The sequence below is a fragment of the Dermacentor variabilis genome, chromosome 3 (assembly GCF_050947875.1).
Source record: "Dermacentor variabilis isolate Ectoservices chromosome 3, ASM5094787v1, whole genome shotgun sequence".
Classification (NCBI taxonomy): domain Eukaryota; kingdom Metazoa; phylum Arthropoda; class Arachnida; order Ixodida; family Ixodidae; genus Dermacentor; species Dermacentor variabilis.
Window position 1 is genome coordinate 130,185,095 of NC_134570.1, and position 15,592 is coordinate 130,200,686.

Consider the following 15,592-nt stretch of genomic DNA (forward strand, 5'->3'; position numbering starts at 1 on the left):
GTATCATAACGGGATGCACAGCCACTAAGGCACCGCGGTAGGTATTTTTGCGGCGTGTTGTGCATCATGCATACTTTTAGAGTCGTGGCGCCGGGTCATATAATTTGCGGTGTACGGCAGGGAAAATTGTAGCGGACGAAAATACGTCGTTGTGAGCATCACGAACTTGTCCGTGACTACACGACAGTCCTACGAACTACTCGAACAACCACCTTGAACACATATAGTACGTATCACGCTCTCTTCAAAGTGCTCTAGCTTGCCTCGCCGACTGCACCACAACCGCAGCCACCACAGCCGAAATGCTATAGTGACGGCGCAGTAGCAGCCGCTGCAGAACGTGTGTTATAGCGCTCCTTTACGTCTCGTTTCGGCACAAGGTTAGGCTTACGAATGTGGGTTTCTTGGTTGGAATCGCGGCGTGGCATTTTCTTGTTTTTCATATTAACGTTGCTGCATTAGCATTTTTCGCTTCGACTTCTGCCGTACTCGTTCTTTTGTCGTATTCTTCACGACAATGCCGGACACGGAGGGCTCCTGCCGTAGGGAGCGAATCTATCCGTTGCGTAGGCCAGGGGAAAGGAGGTGGGTGTTAGATGCCGCCGTAGCGACCGCAGGCCAATGAATAATGGCGCGTTGTTAGTTTGCGCCTCCGTGAGACGGCCCAGCCCCTGACTAACGAAACTGTGCACATAACAGGCTATGGAATAAAATAGGGCCCCTTCACTTTCTGCAACTACGGTGAGGGGACCTCTCAGAATCGGGTATGAGGTGTTATGACGGCTCCTTCACCATAGTGAGTGTCAAAAAGAAATGCGAGGAGTACCGCCAGAAAGTGACATTGTCGTGTTTCCTTGCTTTTCGTTTTATTATAACTACTAGTCGATAGCGTGCGCGAAGACAATATACGCGTGGAGGTACGTCATCTCAAGGAGTGAAAGGCTGTTGTTGGCACGGTACACCCGGCGAATCGTGAGCCTTGAAAGGGCTGGGGATATCAGCGGACATGCTCTCCGACTTGCACGGGAGAGCCAGGGAGGGCAGGGAGACCCCCAGGCGATCACTGCCACCCGCCGATGACAGAGTTGGCCGCTTGCTGCGAGCCACAGCGCTCGGGTTGAACGAGCGACGCCGGCCAAGCATGTTCTGGACATAGAAGGAGTGCGGGGAACGTAGGCGAGAGCTTTTATTCAACTTTGTGACTCAAAAGCAAATGCTAGGAAGGAATTTTTAAGCATTAAATTAGAACGACTTCATATGACCTCGGTGATTAGTATGGCGACTAAAAATTGATTTTAAGATGAAGTTATTTTCGAAAATTTGCAAAGGAAAACATACAATGGCGAGGAAGGCTAAAGTCGTTATTCACACATGAGCACGGCCTGCTCTACCTAAAGAAAGCAAAGGCAAACGTTGGCGGTTTTCTATTCGCACTTGTCGATACTGGTTAGCACTTATGTGTTACTATAGTAATCGGAGGACGTACGTATTTTTGTTTCACAATAAACGCACAAATTATGTATCGCCACAACTTCAGGGTTGACAAAAGTACACCAAGTTAGGTAGGCATTATCGTTGACGATATGTAGACATTTCCACAAATTATCATGTACAAATGCATCGGAAGAGTGCTACTACGTTCCTTCAGAACGCTAACACCAGTACAGCCTGAGGCGTCCATCTGCGAAAGAGAATAAATGGAACCATCATATTTTGCTGGCGTAACACTCTCACGTGTCGCACTGTAGCATACAAGATGAAATCATTAATTATCTGATAACCGAGCATCGAGAAACCGTAGTTAGTGGGCGCAACACATCTCGTAGAGCTGCCCAAAGGAAGAGGCACAGCGGTATAAAATTTCTGGCTGACAACTTCAGAAAGGATGAACATTCGATCAAGAGGAAAGCCTGTTTAAGTGCTTGTAGCAGTTAGGCCCACACAGAGGCGGCAGATTCAATAGCGTCGATCTTAGCGATGACACGTTAAGCGCATCGCTTTTCTACAGTGACAGTAACTAAATATCGGCATCCTAGCTATAAAATCAGCCTACTGCAGGTGCTAGATTTTATCTTCTCACTTGAAATGCGACAAGCTTCATCAAAATTGGTAGAGTGGTGGCCGGGAAAAATGAGTGCAGCGTTCGCATCTATTTTCATAGAAGCTCCCGAACTCGAGCAGTTTCTAAAATAAAGAAAATATATCAAGGATCGATGACGAGCCTTAGAGTGTAACACGATAAGCCTCAAGGGGTGCGAATATTTCTCTTCGGCGAATGCTACGGCAGTTTTGGGGCCTCCTTTGCGCCTGGAGATTCGGACGTAGTGCTAGTAAGCTCGCCGCCCGCGCGCACGCACCTCGATGGGGCATTCGTCGAGCAGGATGGTCTCGAGGGCGAGCTGCTTCGTCTCCGGCATGAAGTAGTACAGCACCAGCCCGTTGGCCAGGGTTAGCGTGCCGTAGAACCAACCTAGTTCGCCGAAGCCGAAGTCTCTGCGAACGCGCTGGAAGAAGGCCACGCTGCAGAAAGCACACGCCCAGTAGAAGGTGCACACGCTTCCTAGTTCCACGCCGTAGCCGCGAAGGGGCGTCAGCTCCACGGCCTGCGGCACAACCAGTTCGCACTGGCGATGAGCAATGTGATCCGAGGTCGAATGAAGAGGGGCTGCGCTGAACGTCGAGATGGACAGCGTTACATCGTTACATTTTACAGCGTTACTGTTTAAAAGAAAAAAACGAATATTTATTTAGAGCAATGAGAAAGTCTTCGCAAAAAACTTGCGACTGGCACGGGGAGCTGCAGACGTTGAAAAAAAAGCTACTGAATTGTTTTTCTTAGTTCTATGCACTGGATCGAGGCACGAAGGCAAACGGACAAACTTAAAAAGAAGCCAAATGATGCGCCACGTGTGGCTGACTGAATAATTATGCTGGCAACTTTAGGATACGGGAACACGAGAGCATCGATCAGATAGAAAACTTGGCAGCTCACAGCGAACAAAAACTAATATGCATGTTTTACGACCGTCATCCAGTCGAAACCCCACCTCAACTCTAATGCCGGCGGTGTGCCTCAGTGGCAGTAATCGTTGGTTATTGAGCAAACATTTCGTAACATATGGTATTAGCGGCGTCTGCTCGAATGCACTGGAATACACGATGCTTGTATGCGTATAAAGGAAGTCTTCTTCGTAGGTATGTATACCAAGGCGCGTAAATGAGGCGGAGTTTTTTCTTCATCTGAGAGGTGCCATGGTGCTTCTCTCGTTGGCATAGAGTTACCTGAAAAAAAATATTAGAGGGAATTTTGGCGCCAGTGTGTACGAGAGCTGCCAATAAGGCCTTTCGTCCAGCATGGTAATCTTGACAGGTATATATATTTGCCTAAGTATCGGCCTATTTCCTTTTAACGGCACTGGAATTTGATAATTTCATTTCATTCATTTACTTTCAGGGCCGTCGAGGCAGCACAGAGAGGAGTGGAAATGAAACAAAATAAAGAAGGCTAACACAGAACGAAGTGATCAGAGACAGCCGACGTGAACTCCTCGTGATCAGGGATGCTAACACTATAGGGGTGAAGGCGATTACAGTCTTGACTTGTTTTAGGAATGAAAGTACACGTAGCTCTTCACGGTGGCGCCCCGACTTTCATTTGACGATCAGTGAGAGATTACGCGGGGCTGGGAGGTGAAAAAATGTCGATTATGAAATCGTTATTACTGTAATATATTTTGTGGAACACACACTGTGGGAGACTGAAGGGAGGAAATGCTGCGTCGAGTAACTAGGAGGGGCAGGTCAATTTCTTGTTTTATGTGAGAAACACTAACTAAGCGAGAATAATTAAAAAGGATAAATATAGCATAAACGTTTTGACGAATTGAACTTGAGCTTCTGTTTGATTATTTGCAACGATCTGTTCTCTTACAAAGCGACCCTCCCTAATGATTATGCATGTGCGCAGAAACCTTTTGCTTCGAAATTGAGAGAGATAAGGAGGTTTATAAAAAACGATGCTCCAAGGACACCTCGAGCCACAAGAGCGAAGGTAAGACAAAGTTCATGTACATCTCGATTGTTCCAATGGTGGCAGAACGATTGGAAAACCAGAGTTCGCGCCAATACGTTTTTTTTTCAGAAACTACGAGCGACGAAGCCGAGGAAGAGGTACTTGTCGATGGTAGTTTGAGGTTACAAGTCGATCTGGGGCAAGTGGTGTAGCGACGGGTTTCAAGCGCGGATAAATATTCACCGTATTTTAGCGATATATGTTATGATCGACGCACGCTGTTGGGTATTGTGCCGTCGAATCATTACCGACGGGTTCCTCAACTAATATTCCGCGTCGGGCAGGGCGCGCCGCTCGAGCTCGGAAGCCACGGCAGGAGCGTCGTGCAACGATGGCAACGCGGCACGTGTGTTCGCCGGAGCCGCGTGCCATAGTGCCGGAGATTCGCTGCAAAGCATGCTGGACTTCTCCAGCACGAAGCTGCTATATGGAGTCGAAGCCGGTGGGGCTGAACACTTCACAGCTGATACGTGTTTTGTGTTTGCCTCTTAGATCCCGTCATTAGCAGGACGCTGGACAAAGCTGTCCGCTGAAAGCAGTACAGGTTCGAAGTTCGCTGCCAGCCTGTCCTGCTTTCCTGCGACGAATCAGCTTTGTGAAGCTCACAGTACGTCTTATCGCACAGACCAGCGGCGACACCAAGGTGCCAAGGTGAGACACGTTTGACGGATGAGGGAAAGATAGACGTCACTCGGTCCCCAACCTCGGCACTGGGACCGACAAACTCCAGTGATGTTGCTTTCAACGCCGCTACGTTACGGCCACTGCTGCTCGCCAGAGCCGACCGTCAGACGAACCAGCTAATTGGACCTTTCCAGGGGTTCTCCTGTCAACGAGCATTCCCACCTTTCTCCGGGGCAGTGACTCGTGTGCGCCTGAGGGAACTTCTCAGATCATGTTCAGCCAACAAAGGTACCGGAGTGATCGTGCACACCCTCGCCTTGAGGGCGAGGGTGTGCTTCGGCGACTACGAACGCCCCCGATTGCAGGATTGTGTGACCGCGGGATTCCCTGGCCTTGGGACCTAGGGAAAGGATGTGGATCTGAGCGCACTGTTTCGGCTCCTCTGGTGTGCTCTCCGAAAAGATGTCTCCCATGATTTGTAGCTCGTGCTATCCGAAAAGATTTAGTTTGCTCTGAGATGTAGCTCATGCTACGAGCACGCTTCAGTGCCCTCCTTGCTTCGGCCAGTATGAGTATCCTTTTTCTGTAAAAAAGTTTCTCTCTCCTATACAAATAAATCCTCGATCCCGTTTCTCCCTCTTCTTGACCTCCTACTCAACACGAAGGAATCAGCACTGATCAAGAAGGCTGGGACGACGGCGAGAGCCCGCTTAGCCTCCATGGGAGGCCCCGGCAGCGTAGGCCAGCTACCCGTTTCGACACGCATCGGCGGCGGGGGCTAGAGAGCGACCCTCAGTTGGCGCCAGACTAGGGGCCACTACCCCCGAATACTACAGTCTGCGCATACTGGCAGAATGGTTGCGTCGATCTAGGAGAAAAATCTATCCGGATCCCACGGAATGTCGGAGTAGCCAGACCCGAAACTACTTAATGACATCCGTCATAATGCCGGGACACTGTTGGCCCCACGGCACTGCTATACAGGGTGTTAAAAATTAAGCTTTCTCGTTGTCTCAGAATTAAGAACTGGGAGGCACGCGAAAACTACCTGTGCAATTAAGTTATGTCGCCAGGGGGACACAAAGTGACATAATAATTATCGCTGTCAGACGCAATTCACGAAAATTGAATAATTAACTTTTTGTTGACTGCAGTAAGTGGGTTTCTTTGTATTGAAAAGCTAGCGGCAGTCATGTTTCAACACAGTGTCAGTTGGAAGAATTCTTCTAGCATATCTGCGCTCCGAGACATCCGACTCTAAATTCTAATTATGGTTCGCATGATTACGCATGCAAGAGAGTTAAGATCGGCGCAAAGCACCTCCATGATGGGATGCGGCTGTTGTGAGCGGCGTTTAGTCTGACAACGGGGCGGATGCATTGGTAAAGATGGTAACTGTCACCCTTCTCTTCTCGGCTGGCGAAATAAAAAGTCAGACAACCCGGAACCGCTGTTGTTACACGCGACCGCGCAGCCTGTAACGATGGCCGCAGCTGCCATGCCGAAATAATGGCGCAAGCGGAGAAGCCGGAGGGCACTGCGCATGCGTAACAGTGGCTAGACGAGCTGGCATGGTCCTTGCCTGGGCTAAGCAAATACTTTGGCGGCTGATTTCCAACTACTGTAAGTTTAATTGAAATCAAGAGCCCATACTGCACGGCACACGCTGCTGTCATATCTTGAGTTCGCCAGCCGAGAGGGGAAGGGGAACACTTGTCATCTCTGTCTGTGACTCCGCCCTGTTGTCAGACTTAACGGCGCACGAACATCCGCGCCACATTAGAGAGGAGCTTTGCGCTGATCCTCACTCTCTTGCATGCGTAATCATTCTAACGACAATTAAAATTTTGAGTCGGATATTTTGGAGCACAGACATGCTAGAGTTCTTCCACGTGAAACTGTATAGAAACTCGACTGCTTCTAAAATTTGAATACAAACATGCACTTCTACTGCAGTCAATAAAAGTTATTTCTTGAATTTTAGTTAATTGGGCTGCTGACAGTGATAATTATCATCTTCCTTTGTGTCCCCCCGGCCAAATAACTTATTATCTATGAATATCTTTCTATGTTGCAATGAACTATGCAAATATTATTTTTGGCGTATAAGCCAGTGCCACTGCGCAAGTGCTTCCACTTTATGTTGCTCAGCACTAACGTCATGCTTCTTGTCTCCGCGCCGAAGCTGTGTAAAAAAAAAAAGAAAGCTATATTATACGAGAACGCTTTAGACCGGGGTGAACCCAATTCCTGCATTTCAGATACATGTAAAAGGCCAAAACGCTCTCATAGGACAACCGCTCGAATGATATTAATGAACTTTGTTGAACTGAGAAAACAAAAAGGAAATTCTACAAAATGTAAGAAGCAAATGGGGCCTTGTAGCTTTTACATAGAAAAAATAATGCAGTAGAGGGAGAATATTAAAGCATAAAATTTACTGATCTATATGTCTACACGAAAAAAATTATATCGGAGGTCGATAAAATGCATCTGCTAGAGCATGTGAAGAAGGCGAATGCGATTAGGAGTTCACAGCTAACGTGAAATTTTGGGAACATTCACAAACACTTCGAAATATTCTACACAAAAATACGGGATATTTCAAAGCTATGCATAAAACCTACGTGGATTGTGTTCGCTTCAGAAGCCTCAATTGACTTTGTTTAGAGAAATCTATTATTTCCTAGTTAGAATTGGCAACGTTTTTTTTTTTCGTTGTAGAATTTCAGTCAAAAATGAATGTGGTCGATTTAATACACAATCTCTAACAAAAAGTCAGCATACTTAAATTTTTTTTTCTAGAAGCAAAGATTCTTGTCAAAGCTGCCACAGTGGGCACGGAGCAAAGTCATTTCTCTGTTCCCATGTGCTTAGATAGGAGCTCCCGAGGTGAAGCTGTCTCTTAAAACAAAGTAACGGGCTTAGGTGACCCCTTCTTGTCCTCGCCTGTATCCAAGTCAGGGGCCCAAGACCGAGTGCGTAGCCAAAGTAGAAGACAACCAGGAAGACGAGTCCCAGCGCGCTCCCTTTAGCGCCGGATCCGCCTGCCGCCATTTCGGTGGCGTTCGCAGCAGTGGACGCCGTGCTAGCGGTGTAGTGCAGGGCGTCAGCTGGCATGCCTGGATACACGCTTGCCAGCAGGATCATGCTTACGACGCATATGTTCGCGGAGGCCACCAGTAGACGCAGACGACCCACGGTGTCCATCAGGGGAAGGGCAGCACATGCCACCGCCAACTGGGGCACGAGATAGAGACTTCGGTATTAATATTAATAATAATAATAATAATAATAATAATAATAATAATAATAATAATAATAATAATAATAATAATAATAATAATACTTTATTCATGACTTGAGAATCATACAATGGAAGAATCGGGCCTGCCAAAGCCGCAGTGGGCTTGAACGGCAGTGCCTGGCAGACCGCGACAGAGCCATCAGTAACACCTTATTAGATTGTAGACAACAGTGAGAAAACACACACACACACACACATGACAGGCTTCCCATCACGCATTAATGTGTCTAAGAGCCTTTCTGAGACCATATTTCGTCTTCACATCTTGTATGCTTTGGGGAAGTAAATTAAACATTGCTGGGACCTAATAGTTACGGAGTCTTCGACCATATCTCGTCTTACAGCGGGGTGTAACATACGGATTCTTTGGTCTCAGGCAACGAACAGGCACATAAGGAATTTTATACTGGCTTATCCAAACATGCTTTAAGACAACAGTTTCTAGCAGCAAAGAATTGAAATCAGGCAAAGACAAAGTTTTGAAGACAACAGACTTGGGGGGGGGGGGGCGGGGGTCATCATAAGCAACATGCTTCAGAACGCCACAAAGGACGGAGTTTTACAGACCCGTGTAGCTGGAAGCCGGAAATCGGTGAACAGTGTTACAAAGTTGTCATAGGCGTCGCCTGGAGGAACAGTCATAAAAAAAGTTATACCAGTCGTGATTCATTACAAATTTGTCGAAAGCCAAGGGGTCAACAATTGTGATTTGTTTGAATTCGTTTGGAGCGACCAAGTGAGTAGTGTCGTCTGTTAAGAGAGCAGTAGACCATGTAATGATCAGCAAGTTTCGCTGTAATAACGGCAGATTTGACACTCAAGTTATGTGCACGTATATTTATATGATCTATGCAAGATGTGACAAGATGACCAGCAAGGAATTCTTCGCGCGTAGGTTCACAGATCGTGTTTTGCAGGCCCCATTTGGAAATGACGTCCAAATAATTACTAACTGTCGTCGCTGAAGGGCGTAGCGTATCTGTGTTGACATCTCCAATTAGGCAAACATGGTCCATTGATGACATCGAGGCCAGGGCGACATTCAGTTCATCCAGGAATATACGACCGTTGCAACACGGTGGGCGATAAACTGCAAGCAGAATTAGTCACAAGGAAAGTGCGCAAAGACGCACTGCCACAGTTTCAGCTTGGGAAAACGAGAAAGCCTGCTCAGTTGTCGCCCATGTGTCTCGGATGAAAACTGCCACGCCTCATGCCCTCTTATTTGGCTTAGAGTATGAAAAAACTTGGTATCCAATTATCTGATACTGATTGATGCAGGTGGACGGAATGTTAATCTCGGTAAGCACGATCGCATCGCAAATTACTTATGGCCTCGGCACCGCGGGTCAAATCTTTCATTTTAGCAGCTCGCTTTGCGATTTCGATGTTGATAATTGGCTTATTTTGTTCCTGTTGCTTGTTTTGGTCACATGGTATTTGTTTATCAGTGTGATGACAATTAAATAGACACTCCAGGAGAATTGTCGCCGTAATGTTCGCTACAGAGTCCAAGGGTTATAACCCCGTCGCCGTGCGTCGTGTGCTGTGTGTGCGAGTAATAGCGTGCGAGTGGAGTCTACTATCGCGGCACAGTCTCGACCGCGCAAGGGAAGAAAACGAGGAGGAAGCGCGCCGTCTTCCGTCGCGCGCGGAGCAACGGAGGGGGGACGGAGCGGTGTTGTACTCTGGCAGCAACTGCACATGCTCGGCCACGCGAGACGTATCTTGAAAGGGATCTGCGCTGGAGGCCCAGTGTAGGAGCACCGACGGCTCATACTATTGCGCCTGCGCTGCTCTCGCCTCTCAGTTTGCGTTGAAGCGATAGACAGCACGAAGGTTATTGCACTCTCTCCTGCTGCCGCGCGTATTCACGACAGCATTTTGGCAGCGAATGTCTGCGGTCGTGGAGTGTGATGTGTTCATGTTTGCGCGTGCGCTCTGACACCATGCTTCTTAGTTAATAAGCAAATGTTTACAGGTTTATATGGGCGATAAATTTACGTGTATAGCTGTCTACTGAACTGTTATCGCAATTGATGCTTCGCTATTCTGGCAAAGCTGCCGACTTTTTAAACATAAAATATTCATTTGCCCTTTTTTTGCTGAGCACCTTTGCAGTTTGTTGTTTATTGCACGGTTGTTCCTTGCTTCTTCACTTTTCAAATTACATGTTATGTTGGCGTTAAAGCTGTATAATAAAGTTCATTTATTATCTTGGCCTTGTACGAGAGCCCGTGTGAAATCTTATAACTTTGGGGCTATTTTGTGTTAATACTGAATGTACTTTTTGTGGTATCGACTCGCTGCTGAATTAGTCTAGAACACAGAAACTGGCAGTAAATGTTGAAGATGGCGAGACCCGCTAAACTCAATAACATTAAATGGCGAATAAGTCCTCCTGAACTCTAGGGTAACAATTATGGCGATATTTAGGGTAAGTATAGATAAGAATTTGTCTTTGTTTTTATACATAAAGAAGAAATATGCACGCGAGCAAGTATTAAAGAATAAAAAGAGAACCGACTACAAGCAGCCTAATATGAAACATATTTGCATCAATTGTAGGGCAGGGGCTCGTCAGATGCGTTCACCCGTAGCAGTAGGGCTCATAAGTGTTCTCAGCCACGATCACCTGGAATACAGAGGACGTCAAAAGGAAAATTTTACTAATTGCTAGAAGAGATATGTTATAAGTGCTTAACGCTTGCAGCAGATAAGCGCATCTACGCTAGACATACCGAAAGGCATAACAGAGAAAATCTGATTAAGTAGCGCGAGCAGGTATGAACGGCAGTAACACAAATGCGCTCATCAGATTTGCCATCTTTGAACTGTTCTGCCAGCCGGGTCTCACGGTTCATTGTACACAGATGTGTATTACAATAGCCCTTAAAATAGCTTGAGAATGATTCAAGTCATTGTGACGGCTGTTGACGCATTGCACCTTATGAGCATTTCTCGATCAGCAAGTAACCCAATAACAGGTGCCTCAGTAGCACGACCTGCCTCAACAACATGTAACTAAGTTTCGACTTTGTTCAGCTCGACTGCGCTGATTGATGGAGCACGTTACGATACATACATCGAAGAAAAATCAATGCGAGAAGTTCGTGTTTCATTACCGACGTCTACGACGTTCATGGAAAACTAAATAAAACGGTTTAAAAGTGACACATTGTCGACCTAGCTTACAGCAAGAAAAACTTCGTTTGATGCTTATTGCGTAAGCGCTGTAATTTCTACCCATGAAGCAGTTAGAAACAACTATGGGAAAAACCATTATTATTCTGCTTCGTTGAAATGTCCTAAATAGACGCGCAAATGCCAGTCGATCGTAAAGCTTTCGACCACCAGAACTAACGAACAACAGTCTTGGCACTCAATACACCTAGCACTATTGTCGGCCTACCTATATTGTATATACGGTTATATTACCTCCAATTACCTTATACCTACTCGTGAAAGCCCGTGGATTAACATATGCATCACTCTAAAAAAAATGACGCTTAACACGAGCCAGAGAAAGATGCCTCCCCGCGTCGTACATAATTTGTGCGGGTAAGCACCTCCTTTCGGAGCTTTTGAGGCTGTATGAGGTGTTGCCAAGGTCTGCCGCCTGACACAATTAACCCTTCATAATTTTTGAGGCTATTAAAGGCACATAAGTAGAAAAAAGTAGTAGAGTAAAGATACTTGGGTGTAACAATAAAAACACGCTCTGCTGATCTAGTAACATTGGCGACGTCTGCACGTCAGCTATGTAAAAGCTTACGTTCATAGGGCATAAATTAAAGACGGAACCGGTTGACGCCAGACTTGATACCTTTAAAACTTTTACCATTCCTAAATAGGAATACTCTTAAACTGGTGTGAATGCTTTCATTTGTAGGATGTATGCAAATTGGAAAATGGTACGAAGTCGCGCTGTGCGCTTCATAACTGTAGATCGTTGGATTTACCAAACGAGTTTGCGTGACCGCAGTATTCCTTAAAGGGACCCTGCAACGATTTTGACGATTTTCTACAAACGTACTGAGTCGTTAGAGTAGGCCCTTCTGTTTGTTAATTGACGTATCTAAGAGCTCCGCGTAATGCGTGTTATTTATTATAGGGTTTTAAAAATCCACATCGCTGCCGATCGACGCACACTGCTCGGTGGAATTTTCAGCCGCCCCTACCCGTATGACGTAAATCACCCAATTGACGCCATGTAGGCGAGCTATGCGTTTGGCCTCCAGGGCGCGTCATTTCTAATTTTTCCACCTTTATTATGAACAAATGATGTTCGTAATAGTTGGAATGTTAGTTAATTTGTTTCAATAAAAAGAAAGTAACGGAAAGAGAATGCACAAGAACAATTTCTCATTACACTTAAGCACTTCCGGCACACAGAAAGCGTCGTCTGCTTGTGTTACAACGTGCTCCATTTCGGCGGGAGCTCCGCGTTCAGAGTCGACCTCAGTCTTTTCGCGAGCACTATGATACGACTTTGTTGCGTTGTGGACTGCAAACGTAGCGACTGGCAATATGTCAAGCTGCGACATCGTGTCCCTCTGCAAGGCAGCAGAGGAGCGGACTGGTTGCAGCGCATCGGACTGCCGCTATCCGATCGGCGCCAGGATTTGCGCGTTTGCGGTCGTCCACTTTACACCGGAAGATTACTAACGCAATAGCGTTTCGCGAGTCCAGTATTAGGGCAAACGCAAGGGCAAGGTGACAGGGTCTGGCAGCTTGACTGTGCCGTTCAACCGGATGAGCAGAAACGCAAATGTGAATTGTCTGCACGGTGCAGCCACCTGATGGCACAGAGCTGAACCACACACAGTAGCAGTAACAAAATGCATTATTCTTTGCTGCTGGTGTAAATTTTTCGCAGGAGGGTAATCGTTAACACGTTGTTCTCGTAGATGTTTAAAATGCTTTACTTTTGGTTAGAGCAATATTAGCTCTTTCTTTGACTGGTTAAGCTCTGCGCCGACAGGTGGCTGGACCGTGGACACCGATCAGGCAGCTTACGTACGTCTACGCAAAGGTTCCTTCAACAGCTTGAATGTATGCCTCCATCGTTCCGTCGGAACGCCCAGCTAACCTGTGGTTACCGGAATACCAGACACGTTCGGCGCTGCGACAGAATGCTCGCAACGCACTCTGCTTCCATAGCTCTTGCTTGGGGTCGACTGCGAAGCAGCTGCCGGAGTGTTTGGAGAGGCTTCGCTCGCTCGCTCCTAGAGAACCGGAAGTCGACGACACGACGTACCATCATGACGCAGAGCCAGTGAAGGCGGAGCTTAGCGCTGATCACTCGGCGAACGAGTTAAGGAGAAAATGCACGACTATGGAAGAGGGTAACTTCTAATGATCTGTAGCTCTCTTAATGTGAGACGTTTCACACAAATTGTGGTGCGAATGATTAACTTTAGCTGTAACCTATGTACAAAATTTGTCCTTAACTGTTTCAGGGGCCCTTTAATAAAGGATCCCGCGGAAAATCACGAGAATGAACATTTTGCACGGGCTATGCAAAGAGAAAGAAATTAGTGCACATAGCTGCATCAAAGCGTTCCCGTCTTGCGCATCTGGTCACCGACATGCATGGAACTTGCTGCCTTGTTTTGCACGCACCGACATGAAAACTCACTTATGCGTAATCCCGGAAGATGGGGGAAGGCCTATGGAAGGAAAAATTTTCACCCACCAGAATGTTGCACTCAGCTACAAGGGAAGCCTACACGGGTTTTTCATAGATTAAGCTTCGCAGTTGAAAAATGGCGATATTCAGTGCTGCTGTGCTTCGAGCTGTCGAATAATTCGGCTTCGTGCTGTGATGTGCTCGCTTCCTTGTTAGCTCAGACGGTAGAACAACCACCATGTAACGGTGTTAGTACAGAGTTCAAATCCATGCACGAGGGCGTGTTTTTCTCCACTGTGAAGGTTTCTTCCTGAGAAACTAGTCCTTATAGCTTTCCTTCATTGCTTGGTGCTAAATTCTGGTGGATGACATATTCCCTTTCCCGTACTAATATTGCCAGGGGGATAACGTGTATTTACAAAGGAGACGAGGACCGGCATGGTCGTGGTGATAGAGATCGACGGCCTTGGGACGCTGAGTGGCTAAACCTGGAGTATTGAACGGCGGCATCGCAAGCATGTGGGTCAGAGTGAGGTGAAAAACGCCGAATATTGCCTCCAGGACGACGCCAAGATCAAGTGGTCCAGTTTGAAGGCGATGACCAGCTACTGCGGCAGTGACGGGCAATATGTCGAACGCGTGAGCAGTTGAAACACATGTGTCAGTCGCTTGCCGTTCTCCAGTCAGCCGGTTTTCTGTAGTGCGGAGGGTGGACCTTGTTCTCGGGGGCATTTGCAGGAGTACGTTCAGGTGCACGGATGGAACACATGGTGCATGATAAACCAAGGTTCGCGAACACTCGCGGACGAGTACTTGTATGAGCGACATATGTCGGTGGACAGGCTGGCTGACTGAACGTCTGGAGGGATGGCTGTAGGAACTATTCCTTGGAGTTCGCGGCGGACAATGCGAGTTACACCTTCCCACACTGTAGACTGCGCAGTCATCATTGGGTCCTCGCATGATGATGTTGCGGCTGTTTTAGGCAGCCGATGAAAGTGGCGGGTGATGCGGCGGCTTTTCGCTCGTTCTAAACGTTAACATTCGTCAACTATGGCGACTGCCGTCGCACCGTCCTTAAATACAAGTATATCAAACGCATTGCCTGCTATTGCCTTCAATATTTGCGAAATCTTGTCAGCTTCAGTGATTTTTGCGTCTCCCTTTCGACAAAGGCCCAGTACGTGCTGAATGTACGAAATTTGCAAATCAATGGTTGTCTGGATGAGGGATCACAACTCCTTTTTAGCGGCCTACCAACGGTCCAATGGTCTGCCAAACAACTCATGCAGCTTCGCCTTGCAGGCGCCTAAAATTATAAGATCTTCCTCATACGTCTTGTACCACCCGTGGGCTGTTTCTTTCAGGTAGAAAATCACGTTGGCTAACATCAGCAGGGAGTCCCGCTTGCTGTGGTCGCTGACGCGCTCGTACATGTCGATCCAGCCTTCGACGTGCAAGCCATCCGTGCCAGGAGAGGTTCCTGGGCCTCGTGGATGTAACATAATCACAGGAGCCGACGGCTGCTGCACCGTCGTCACTTCGCTGGTCATCGCGAAGCAACCAAGACGGCGATCGCTTCCAAGTTCCGTGCTTTGTTGTCAGAGCCGGCACGCTGCCAGGTTTACCCAGTACCTCCAGCGAAAAAGATGTTATCGCGATAAGGTGTATTTACAAATTATAACTATATACAAGGTTACAATAACCACAAGTAACTGCGACTGATGCAAGGCTTTCGCGCGAGCCTCTGGCCACTTCGTCGCCGTTGTGTTTGTCCGACCGACACTAACAGCCCGTTCACTGTCTCGTGGCAATATGTTAAAGATGTTTTCTCCCCGTACAATTACATAATAAAACGCGTTACGTTATTAAATATTAGCAAGTCAATTTGAAAAGTGGTTTGAATGTGCAGTGCTGTCACTCTTGAAATGACCGTTACGTCATTATTTAGTCATTC

General features: G+C 47.0%; 1 protein-coding gene across 1 annotated transcript; it reads right to left on the reverse strand.

Moving 5' to 3' along the window:
- Positions 1-917: 917 nt before the first annotated feature.
- On the reverse strand, positions 918-7,846 carry LOC142574750 (facilitated trehalose transporter Tret1-like). Its single transcript, XM_075683768.1, has 3 exons — positions 7,646-7,846; positions 2,358-2,603; positions 918-1,146 (listed from the first exon to the last, which is right to left on the reverse strand). Exons 1-3 carry the CDS (start codon positions 7,844-7,846, stop codon positions 928-930), a joined length of 666 nt encoding a protein of 221 aa, XP_075539883.1. The 3' UTR covers positions 918-927.
- Between the last annotated feature and the right edge of the window lie 7,746 nt (positions 7,847-15,592).

What these genes read in the sequence shown, in the direction of transcription:
- LOC142574750 (XM_075683768.1), bottom strand. Translation starts at nt 7,846, where the DNA reads ATGATCCTGCTGGCAAGCGTGTATCCAGGCATGCCAGCTGACGCCCTG. An exon ending in GGCCCCTGACTTGGATACAG is followed by an intron (nt 2,604 to 7,645) that starts GCGAGGACAAGA and finishes GTTGTGCCGCAG; the next exon opens with GCCGTGGAGCTGACGCCCCT. An exon ending in TCGACGAATGCCCCATCGAG is followed by an intron (nt 1,147 to 2,357) that starts GTGCGTGCGCGC and finishes TTCTATGTCCAG; the next exon opens with AACATGCTTGGCCGGCGTCG.